The sequence below is a fragment of the Colius striatus genome, chromosome 4 (genome assembly GCF_028858725.1).
Source record: "Colius striatus isolate bColStr4 chromosome 4, bColStr4.1.hap1, whole genome shotgun sequence".
Taxonomy (NCBI): Eukaryota; Metazoa; Chordata; class Aves; order Coliiformes; family Coliidae; genus Colius; species Colius striatus.
Genome location: NC_084762.1, coordinates 34,417,841 through 34,430,279, shown reverse-complemented (window position 1 = coordinate 34,430,279; position 12,439 = coordinate 34,417,841). Strand labels below are relative to the sequence as shown.

Sequence of the window (12,439 nt, the reverse complement as noted above, 5' to 3'; positions counted from 1 at the left end):
ACCTGCAAGCTCTAATCAAAGAAAAAACATTGGCTAACCACCAAGAGGGGGGGAAAAAACCCATAAAACCACACATAGATTCCCTTCTTTTGTTCGTCAAAACAGCACCTGGAGTACCACTGTAGCAGGATTCTGGATCTGTGATTTCTTTTGCTTAAAACAGTAGCTGCTTGAATAGATTTCAAGAGTCCAGAAAAGCAGCTCGTAGAGTTGGTGCTCTAGCATACAGTAATTGTGCTCAAATTAAGGGACCTTTCCATATGTAAATTCTTTCCAAGCAGAACTAGGTCACAGATATCTTCAGCCCTAAAAATCACTCCAGTCAGCCATGCAGAAGAGAAATTATGCTTATCACTTTACTGGCTTTGGTTAAGTTCTAGAAGTGATGCAGCCCTGCACAGCCTCAGCACTGTCAGCTAGCCCTGCAAACTCCCAGCTGCCCTACACACAGCAGAAAGCAGCACCTGCTACTGTAAATGGAACCATGGTTTGCTCCTCAGTACAGCACTGAGCTCGTCTGTGCTCCAAGAACACCATACGGAAGGTTTAAACTCCAAACCAATACAAAGCTCCCAGCCCCTGTGTACTCCCAGTAGGAGAGAGCAAAGCTAAGAGAACTTCTTGTCCCAGTGTAGAGGCTCTATCTGAACTTTTTAACTCACAGTCATGCCAAACTCCTACAACCAAGCCAAGTAGCCTGGCAGGTGTGAAACACACTGACAAGCTCTGGCCTTGCTTTCACACCACTAGCATGGCAACAACTTGTAAAGGTGCCAAACCTATACCCAGAAATGCATACAGGTTTTTGTGTGTTAACACAGCCATATGGTTTGGGAGAGAGTGGTTTATATGTGACTCTTTCCACAACACGAATTCTAGAATAAACACGATTCAGAGCAGTGTCATGCCTGAAACACTCATGCTAAACTTCTTTCCCTTTTGTAAAACTCTAACAAAGCCCTTTATCTCATTACCTCATTTCCAGAGAGCTGTTCCTAAATCTGTAGGTTTATACAGCTCTGAGTATGCTGTTGCAATACAAGTCTGCAGAATTAAAATAGGAGCAGTTTTTCCAAGCTAATAGAAGAAAACAACAGTTAAGTAAATTGTCACACTACATGTTCCTGCTTAATGGGTGTAAGCAGCAATTCTAGACAAACTACCATGCCACTGGCAAGAACCTTACCATAATCTTAAAAGAAATCTGAAAGTGGCTGTTGAAATGATCTTGCACTTAAGGAGTCCAAAACCCTGAAGTGACCATTCTCACTGTTCCTAGACTCAGATTTCACACGAGATGGCATTCATTAACTGCAAGTACCCTGATTCAGCACAGGACACGTGCAAGGAAGAGCAGCGTCCTCCCAGCAGCCAAGCAGAAAGGGGAAGGGAAGGATGCCCGCAGAGCTCACAACCTGGGAGTATGTACAAGGGGCAGGAATTTATGGCATTTCAAGTCATTTTAAAACTAATATATTATGGCATGATGTACACACAAAAAGATGTGGTACTTCACAAGGAGCAGAGCACCTACCTGTCATGAAGACTTATTTTCTCTGTGTTGTATTCTGTAAATGCAGATCAAGTCAGTCTGTCAGGGATTCAATTTTTTTAAAGTCTAAAAAATTGAAACTGGCAAAATAACCATTTTCCCAGTAGCTTTGTTTCTAACAGGCTTAACATTTCACCATGCAAAAAGGCAACTTGTAAGAGATCAGTACCTTCATCTGAAGCTTTCAGTTCTCAAAAGACTAGTTCCAGTATGAGTAACCAATTCTTAACAAGAACACTGAGTAATCCCAATGTGTTTCTCTTCCCTGATGTATCTCAATGCAACAATTTTAGTGTAACAAAATAGCTTTCCAGAAGCATTTTATGCTTTGAGACAGATGTGACAGACCGCATCAGCTGCAAACTAGCTACTGGCCTAGCTGCATATGGGTAATGTTGCACAAACAGTTCTGTCCATCTTACCATATTTTTTACACCATCTGTGCAGCTTGAAAAGTGAAGGGAAACTACACAGACACATGCAAGCCACTACATTTTGAGCAGCTTCCTCTCAATCTAGGAAGCATCTAACCCCCACTTCCCTTCACCAGACTTTGTTTTGGTGCTAAAGATTTAACAGGCCTCTGTCTACTTAATTTTGCTGCCTCTACATCTATCCTTGCCCCATTTGCGCTTGACAAGTTCACATGACAAATCCTCAAGCCTGGTAAAACTCCCATATTCATGCAAGATTTCAATTCTCAGTATTAACATTCCCAAAACAGCCACACAAGCAGCTGACAACAGAGAGTTAACAAAATTCTTGTCCTATAATAAGAGTCTTTTTTGTATTTATGATCAGTTCCACTGAACAAAGTAAGTTTACAGCCACAAACTGCACTTTGTAAACATTAGTTTTGGGAGATAAAACCTACACTGGGATGTTAACAAAACCTACCAAAAAGCCACTAAGCTGATATAAGGAGGGCCTGAAACCCAAAACCAGATACTGTGAACTGCTTCCATTCACTTCTGAAGGACATCTTGAAGTAACATGACACACAAACACTGAGATTCAACTGGAAGCTGCACTGAGAAAGGGGGACAATTTTCCAGTTTAATCTTTTCCCTCAAAAGTTCTTCAGTTTAAGTACAGACACCTTTCAAAGGTGTCAAATGAATTAAGAATGCTCTCATACACCCCATGATTCTCAGTGTCACTCAGAAGCCTGTTGTTCCCCTTTGTCTTTCCCCCCCACTCTGTTTGCACAATGCAGGTGGCTAACAGCTCAATCTGGCAGCCCAGCAAAAGCGTAACAATCGTTAGCTGGGTAGAACAGACCCACTTAAAATTGGTGTTATGGAGCTACGTTCTCCCAAGAAAGCAGAGTTAATAACTCTGGAATCACCATCATGAAGAACAAATAATGTAGCCTGTGCATCTTGTGCATGCCCTACAAAACTAGAAAGTCTCAGCATTTTGTAGAGCAGCATTTTCAAGATACTTCTTTGTAACTCAAGGAATTTTTTAATGAAAAGTTGCAGTTTTCAGGCAGTGTGTTTCTAGGGTGTTCTAATTTAACCTGTAGGACCTTATGACCAAAGAACTAAAAATACCCATGTACCAATACAATAGTATGCTAGTAATTATATTACTTCTGACAGCTGCTTTTCAAAATAAACATATTGCCCACATACGTAATCACACTTTTGCCACTAATCTTTGTTGAGATTAATACTCTTTTACAGTCTGTACATTTCTGGTGTTCGTAACGGGTGACATTCTCAAAATGTAAGACACTCCTAAAAATCAATTAATAGGATTTGCATTAAGAAAACCAGTCATCTTTCACCTAATTTATTTAAATTCCAATTTTTTCCAATTCCAAACAAAAGCTAAATACAAGTTTTAAACAGGTAAGCACTATTTTTATCCAAAGGGAGCAGGCTTATGCAATTTTACTCCAGTAAAGTACTCAACCTTTTAAGCAGAGCCTTGTCATCAAAACTATACAGTAGTCTTCCTTTTATCATTGCACAATCTTAAAATGTTCCATCAGAACCAACTTTTGACACTCCAAACACTATTTTACATTGTTTATAATGTCTATTCCAAAAGAAAAAAAAACAAACCTCAATGGGTTTTCCATAAGAAATGTTTTAGAAACCAGTATTTCCTGCACAGTTCACCTGCAAGCTTACAAGTCTCAACTCTCAAGAAAAAAAAATAATCCTCTACCAACATTGTTTCTGCAGCTATTATTTATTTTTAGCTGCTTTAGCAACTTCAGACTCCAGGTCTGCCTCATCTGTATAAATGCATCCAACTCAAAAGAATAGTTTCGTACAGTTATACAGCAACTTGGGGAAAGAGATCAAAAACAAAAGTGCCAGGAAACTTAAGACATGGCCCAGCAAAATAAAAAAGGCAAAAATGCCTACACATTAAATGAGATGCTTGTAAAAGATTTCTTTCCCACGCTTACTTCCTATTGTAGTAGCCACTTTCCTGTTCACTACAACGAATGATAGTGCTCTTTGATACAATCATTAACAGCAAAGCTATAAGGCTTTTATACCCGTTACATTCACTTCTCACCCTCCAAATACTCATGGTTAACATTATAGATATTAGTGGGCATGACCAGCACAAATGGGAACACCACCACAAATGATCACCTTGTGCTTTCGGACACATTTGTTTCAGTGTACAGTCCCTTCATTTCACATTTTAGTAAGATGCTGATGCAGTGCAGAAGCGTGCAGAGCATCCTCTCTTTCACAAGGTCCATGCAGAAAACATCTAAAAAAAATTGTAAAGTTCTGAGACACAAATGATTAAATAAAATCCAGGATGATCAAGTTTCACAATGTATAGTGTTCTGAACATGAGTCCATTTTCTTCTAGATTCGGAAATAAAGTGGTGAGGAAAGTGAAAAATCCACTGCTGCCTTCTGTGATCTTCCCCATTTTGCTGGCCAGTGCCTTACTCGGGCATGTAAGGACGGAGGTGATCCTCTATGGTACCAACCGTCCAGTGAGTGAGCTGCTCCTGTGGCAGGTACAGGCAGATGCTGCATAACTTGAAGATTGTAGCTTTGTTTTTTGGAGTCTAGAGACAAAGAAAATCCAAAGAAAAAGCTGTTAAATGTGAAAATTAATGCAAGACTAATAGACAGATCCCCAGCGATCCAGCCTGATTATAAGCTTCCTGCTAGTTGAGGAGGAGCTACGTAGACATTTCAAAGTCATCAACTAACCCACATGAACAGCCTGAACTCAAAAGTAGTCTGTGACTATTAGCACCTAAAACATTTTCACTATTCTGTTCTTTCTTCGCTTGAGTAACTTCTGTAATATCATCCAAATTAAGCCAGTGTTTTAGTTTTTCCAAAACACTGTTAAAGGTCTGTTTAATAACTTTTTAAAGCAAGAACATTAAATCAAGTCAATGCGGATACATCTGTGACCCACAGCTAGTTTCCACGTGTATGAATACAATCTGCAGCTTCCTCTGAAACTTGCTGAAATGCAAGTAGGAATTTTGCAGTAGAGTTACTGATGTTCCCAAGAAAAAAAACATCTTACAATTAACACACTTGCTAAGATGAGGGACAAAATAGCTTACCTGCAAGTGCTGTCTGTCAATGAAGAGAAACACTGACTGGCTAGGGTTGTTGACAACAATTCCAGTCTTGTCCTTTCGGCTCAGAACATGCAGAAACTGTTTTTCATAGTCACCATGATGAAATTCAAACTTGGCCTGCATTGTGTGAGGAGGGGAGCAAAATATTTAAGCTAAATCTCACACCTAACCAATTACTTTCCTTCATTCTGGGGTTTTACAACCATTTTTGTTTCTTTTTCTCATCTGTGAAAAGCAGATATTGGGGACCACAGTTAAAAGATATACCTGAGTCCTGGCACAACTTCAAGAGTTCCCTGGTTTCACTCTGCCAGTAGCTACAGTAGCTACTGCAGTGACATATTAGCAATGGGAAGGAACAGCACGAACTGCAGACATAAAACTAGATGCAGTTTGATAGGGCAGAATGTCCCTATGCATCATCAATACAGCACATTGCTCTCACTAACTTACTATTATTGCAGAACCAGCACAGAAAAATACAAACAATATTGTTCAAAAACTTGACGGTAAAGAGCTAAAGTTGGCTACTGAAAAAAAGTCTAAACATCATATTTAGATCAAGATTAAATTGTACTGAGAGTCCCATCTAACACTTCTATAAATAGTAACGTGATATGTGCATCTATACATACACGCCATTTGCCAAGGTCCTTCAGGTGCTGAAATTTTACAAGCGCTAATACAGCAGCACGTAAAGACAGGAATCAGAATTTGGCATTGAAAACATTAACTACTTTAGAAATACAGACAGACATCATAGTTTAATATCTACAGAGGTCACGTACCTTAACCAAGTAATTGCTTAAGAAAAGAGAGTATTTACACTTGGGGGGAAGGATAAGTTACTTATTGAACTTAAGAAACAAAACCAAATACCTGAACAGGCCTAAAGGGTTCATCAGATCCCTTCCACCGAGAAAAGAGGAGACAGACTATCTTCTCAATATCATTACGAGGCCAAAGAATGAAGTCCATCTCCTGGGTACAGCCGATCACATCCTGCAAGTAGTAAAGTTCTGTGCTTACATTCCCTCCATTCGTCAAAGACACAGATAAGCAATTTATCTATACAGGTACATAGCTTAAAGGCGGTACTTGTTACCACGTCTGTGTAATTTTCCATTTGTATTGCTCACAGCACAACTAAACTCCTCCTTGCCTTCCATGAAGTTTTATATCAGTGCTCAGTTAATATAAACTCCAAGTTTAAGAAGACATTCCCAAAGACTATCTTCCAATATTCATAAAGCAAAGCCACTTAGTTGTACAGCACGAGTTGTTGCAAGAATTAACACATCTACTAAAGGACAAGGATGGCAAGAAGACAATTTCCAAGGCACATCTGAATGCAACAGATGAAAGGCAAAGCTTCAGCACTACATATTTAAACAAAATTTCAAAATACATATGCTGTTACCCTTCAAACTAGACCACAAAAAACATGCCTGCAGAACCCTCATGTAGCAGAAAAGTCAAGAAACTAAAAGAACAGGATTAACCTTGAACATTCACAAAGAAAAGCACAAATGCTGAGAAACTAAAATTCAGTAGTGTGAAGTGGAACTTTACCCTGCGCATAGACTGGTAGCGGGGTGCATGGAGCTGTACTACATCCTTCTGCAGAAGCTCTAAGGAACTTTCCAAAGAATAGCTGGAATCCCGCACACCTTTCAGGATATTTTCTTCATAATTATTAGTCATGACTGGTATCACTTCAGACACTTCAAAAAGTGCTGACTTTTTCTTCTAAAAAAAGAAAGAAACCAAACCATAGGTTACATTAGAGATCACAATCCTTTCCAGGCTGTTATAGACAACAGTTTATTTCACAATTTTTTACCTTCTCATAGCATTCATGTATAAAATGCACATGTATATAGGACTTTGACAAACTACACAAATTTACATGCAAAATTAAACAGAATCTTTACAACAACTTCTTATAAAAAAGTTTGTGGTTTTGCAGTTTTCAAAGATATAAATTTACACACCTATCTTGCAAATGTTAAAGACACACCTAAGAACTAAACGGTGTCAGGAGGTCGGGACATCCCTTTTTCCTATAGTAGCTAGCAACAGGACAAGGGGTAATGGGATGAAGCTGGGACACAAAGAGTTCCACTTCAACATAAGAAAAAACTATTTCACTGTGAGGGTTACGGAGCAGTGTACATGACTTTGGGCGGACCGAGAGCCTTCTGTGACCTTCTCTTTGCAAATTAAGGAACACTTTTCCCCTGGCCCTTTTTCAATACTTTAAAGTTCACAGAATGGTAGGGGTTGGAAAGGACCTTTAGAGATCATCTAGTCCAACTCCTCTGCTGAAGCAGGTTCACCTAGATCAGGTCACATAGGAACATGTCCAGGTGGGTTTTGAAGACCTCCAAGGAAGGAGACTCCACAACCCCTCTGGGCAGCCTGTGCCAGGGCTCCCTCACCCTCACAAGTGAAATAGTTTCTTCTTATGTTTAAGTGAAACTTTTTGTATTCCAGCTTCATCCCATTTCCCCTTGTCCGGTTGCTGGCTACTATAGAAAAAAGAGATGTCCCAACCTCCTGACATCAAGATTTATAAAAAGTAGTCTTTTAATGCTACGTCTGGGCACAGCAACTGACCAAGATCCAATCTAAGTTAGCTACAAGTCATAACCTTCTCAAAGGACAACTATTTAAATTTCCTAATTAATTTTCTACTTCCTACAAATATTCCAGTATTTCTCAAGCAAGCCCAAAACATTATGGGGAATTTGGAAGAACAGTTTTCCCTGTACGTAAAATGGCTTGAAGGGGTATGTATGTCTGCTTCTAACAACTTTGTTATAGCTCATACAGAAGTCTTGACCTATTTAAGAACTACATGACAAACAAAGCATTTTACCAAGTAACCCTCTGCACCCCAGCAAGAACATACGTAACAGACAAAGATCTGCTGACCAAGTCAGGCTGAGCAAAGCTCTTATTTAAGCAAACCGGTACTGGATGGACACATTAGTTCACTGTGATAAGGAAATTTTATAGGATTTAAAACAGGTATTTGCAATAAACTTCTACAATGTGGTATGAAAGATCAACTGAAACGATTCAAGTTATAAACTCTAAAAAGTCTAACTGTTACCACTGCTTAAACATTGATATCTCTATCACTATGAGACAGGACCAAGACATTACATCCTGCTATATCCGTCTCTGTTTGTACTAGAACTGATGAACAAAAGCAAAGAGAACTTGGGAATTTTAAGGGAAACTTTTCAAATAAGGAAGTTAAAATGGCAGAGTCTTCATTGAAACCCACAAATACTACAGCAAATGCAAAACCTACATATCTGAGGAGAATAAACAACTTCCCTGCTCATCTACATGTCTTTACTGCATTATGTACTCTCTAACCATTTGCTACTATCTTCACTTCCGCATCATTTGCTCAGCACATTCGTTTACTGCAAGCACCTTCACTTTCTGTGGATAGAAACTCTCCTACAACTCTGAGTCTATAGCTAGCTTGAAAAATGTGACCAGGCTCCCCCACCCTGGCCCAGACACGCAGCAGACAAGGCAGCCAAGCAAATGAAGACTTGCTTCTTCCCCTCCCTGCTCCCTTTCCAAATGGCAGCAGCAGTTTCACATATGCCTGCGCACATGGGCTGTTCCAATATTCCATTGTGTGACTCCTCCCTTTAACTGCCAGCTTCTCCCTTCTGCTTTAACCAGATAAACACAGTAGCTTCGGTAACCACTCAAGCCAGGCCTCCCTTTTCAACTCAACTGTTCACCGCCAACACTTAACGCAATTCGGACCTCAATTAGGCTTAAGGAATTACATTTTGAACTCTGAAAAATATCTATCCAAGAGTGAAGTCAGCAAGTGATCACTTAACGAGGCACTGTCACCCCCTGCATTACAAAACTACAAGCACAGGAAAAGTCCAAATGACAAACATGAACTCAGTAAATATTGGAGCAATTAACAACTGAACAAAAACATTACCAAGTTGATGGATAAACCACGAGGCAGCAAGACTAGTTCACATGCATGGTAACAGACACCACCGTTAAGAGAAAAACATTAAAACCAAGTTACCTTGTCTTTGAACACAAAGGCAATGTACATCTTGAAGTCAAACTGGTCAGCTAAAGATTCTTTTTTCTTTCTAAGCTGAGCACGAAGTCTGTTCAGAGCTTGTTTCTTCCGGGAGTTTGGGTCCCCCATTTTGTAACACAGGTGGTACTAAAGCCTTTGGAAACTGACACTAAACTATGGGCGCTTTTTCATTAAGACTCGAGTACAACAGAAAAAAAAAAGGATGTTTTATTCCTGCTAATACAACTGGATAGATAAAACGCTAGTGTAACCCAAAACCGCACCTCAGGCAATATTTTACGAGACTGTGGTATCGGAGGGACCACGAAACAAAATAAGTAGTTGTCCAGCCATGGCTGGACAACAGGTTTTACAATAAACCAAGAAAAAAAAAACCTAAAAATTTTTAAGACAAAAATTTGAACAGTTTAGCTGCAGGAATAAGTGGGTAAGAATGAAAAAATATAATCTTACCACAATTTATGTGTACAATAAAAAGCAACTGGCACAAGCCCAATCCATGAGGGGGTGGGGTGTGTGGGGGTGCTCTTGCTCTGCTTACAAAAAAAAAAGCTGAAATTACAAATTGCCGTTTACCCCAGCCAGACTCATGACTCTACTGATTATTATTCTCAGCTTTCCACTATTGCTATGCTGCCCGTCTTTTTTTTTTCTCTTTAAAATTATTACACTTGGTGGAGAGCAGAGAAAAGGATGCAAACGAGTGCACATCCTGAGAGGTATGACATTTCTCTGCCCACAACAAAGTCAACTACAGACAACACAGTGCTGGTTTGCAGGGGAGCAAAGAGAAAAAACAGTGGAGTAATTTCTAACTTCATTCTGCTCATCATCAGGCACATCACTGCCCTGAGGCCACTGCTGCCAGAGAGAAAAGAGATCATGATGGCCATAGACGAGGGGTGGGCAAAGGCTTCAAGGGACAGTGCTATCTCACCTAGAGACTGACACTCAAATCAGTGCCCCAAACCCGGGCTCCTTACCAGTGGGAGAGCTCTACATCCCCCAACACCTCACACACCCCCTGGGCTGCTGATTCCCTAGGATCCTTTTCTCTCTGCCGCTGGTGCGTTCCGCAGGGAGCACGGTTAGCCGAGGCTGTGCATGGCCAATGCTCTTTGCTCCTCTTCTGGCCTCTCTCTACACAGCGGGCAGGGGCTGCAGCGGGCAGCCGGTGCCCAGGGCAGCGGGACACCCGCGACAGAGCAGCGGCTCCCCTCTCACTTCATGGTCACGACTTGGACAACATGGAGAGGTTTGTTCCTGCTTTTCTGGCAAGATAGGTTTCCGGTGTCTAAATTTTTGTGAGGTTTGGGGTCTTAATTTTAAATTGCAACTCTAGATTGCAATTTTAAGCCTCTAAAACATCCTCCCCCAAAAATGCAAACCCCCAATTACCGGGTTATTTTCTTCCTCTCTCTCCCCCCAAAAAGTAAATCCCCAATTATCAGGTTATTTTCTTCCTCTCTCCAGACATTTTCCCCCCCCCAGCTGTTTGATTAGTCGGGGTTAAAAAGTTTTTCGGTTAGCAAATTCGTCGGACCAGGTTAAGAAGAGGGGGAAAAGTATTCCCCCCTCCTCTCTTGCCAAAAAGAGGGGGAAAAAAAATTAAAAAAAAAAAAAAGAAGCCCTCCCCAACCTTCCCCCCTCAACTTAAGCAAGAGACTGAGAGACTCAGATGAGAGCTCGAGGCCGTGTCCCGCTCGCTACCCGCAACCGGCGGGCGCAGGGGGAGCAGTGGAGGCGGCGGCGCTGCTGGCAGCACGGAGAGGGGCCATGTCAAGATAAAGCCACGAAGCCACGGAGCCCCCCCATGCCTGCTGCAGCGCACACGGTGACCGGACCGCCCGCTCTGCCGCTGCTCAGCCCCAAACTCGTCCCCATAGTCTAGCTCAGCGCCCCGGTGCCGGGGAGAGGGGAAATGGTGGCGGACAGAGGAAGAGGAGGACGAAGAGGCGACGGCGGTGGCAGCGGCGGAAGGAGAAGAAGGAGACGGCGGCGAGTCCCTGCGCTAGTGGGTCCTACGGAGGGCGACGGGCATAGAGATCCCGGAGCGGCGGAGGACGGGGATGGCCAGGAGAAGGGTAGAAGGACTGTGGAGAGCCTCTCGTCGCCCCGGCGGTCCCGAGACGTTCTCGAAGGCGGTAGCGGCGGCGAGCGGAAGCGCCTGGTGCTGCTCCTATGCCTCGTCCCGGGAGGGGAGCGGAGCGGAGCTACGCAGCCAGCACCCACCACCTAAAATGGCAGCGCCTGAGTCACACAGGCACCGCCCTGCCCACACTGCGCGCGCTCCCTGCCGGCGCCTACCAAGCGCTCGGGTCGGGGGGGAGGAGGTAGAATCCTATGTTCCAAACAGTAGGGCTCGGGGGCAGTCTCGACAACCATAGACGCTCCTTTTCGGTAGAGAAAGAGAGTAGGGTGCAACAGCGGCTCAGTATGTCCGACCTATCACCGCACCAAGTATCTGGGTCACTCTTCCCCACTCCTGCATCCCCCCCCAAGGCCTCGTGCGAAGGCCCTCATGCCCCACGTGATGCCGAGTGGGGCACAGCCCGCGGGAGAAGGACCCGGATGGAGTTGCTCAACGCGGTTTTCGGAAGGGGGGGCGGGGGTGTTGTCCCCTTCCCTTCCCCTCCCCTCCCCTCCCCTCCCCTCCCCTCCCCTCCCCTCCCCTCCCCTCCCCTCCCCTCCCCTCCCCTCCCCTCCCCTCCCCTCCCCTCCCCTCCCCTCCCCTCCCCAAGGGGGTGTGTGCCCGAGCCGGGGCAGCGCTCGCCTCCCGCACCGGCACCTCGTCTGCGGATGCGGCCGCTCTCCCCTGCGGCGCTGCTGTCCTTCATGAAGGGAATGCTTATATTTCTTTCAGCCTTAAGCGCCTTAACATTATTGGTGAACACAGCTTTCAGTTCTTGTAGCGAGTGGCCTGATTACTTTAGTTTTGGTCTCTGGAGTTTGTATTCAGCCCATCGTATATACGTGAAGTGAACTGCAACTACATTAAAAAAAATGTAACATTTTTCTTAACGATGACATGACAACGGCCTGTCCCCAGTACTGGTCTGACAACAGAAACCTGCATGTGGCTGGTGTGTAGCAATCTGTTCCTCTGCGACAGTCACAACGCTTCCTGAGGAGGCTGGCTAGTTGTTATTAATTAACAGTACTTGCTGTTCCAGAGACCAAACCTAATCCTTGGGGGAGG

At 43.2% G+C, this 12,439-nt stretch overlaps 1 protein-coding gene across 1 annotated transcript; it reads right to left on the bottom strand.

Moving 5' to 3' along the window:
* Positions 1–3,333: 3,333 nt before the first annotated feature.
* On the bottom strand, positions 3,334–11,489 carry C4H6orf62 (chromosome 4 C6orf62 homolog). Its single transcript, XM_010196410.2, has 5 exons — positions 9,220–11,489; positions 6,711–6,887; positions 6,018–6,140; positions 5,121–5,255; positions 3,334–4,604 (listed from the first exon to the last, which is right to left on the bottom strand). Exons 1-5 carry the CDS (start codon positions 9,346–9,348, stop codon positions 4,479–4,481), a joined length of 690 nt encoding a protein of 229 aa, XP_010194712.1. The 5' UTR covers positions 9,349–11,489; the 3' UTR covers positions 3,334–4,478.
* Positions 11,490–12,439: the final 950 nt, after the last annotated feature.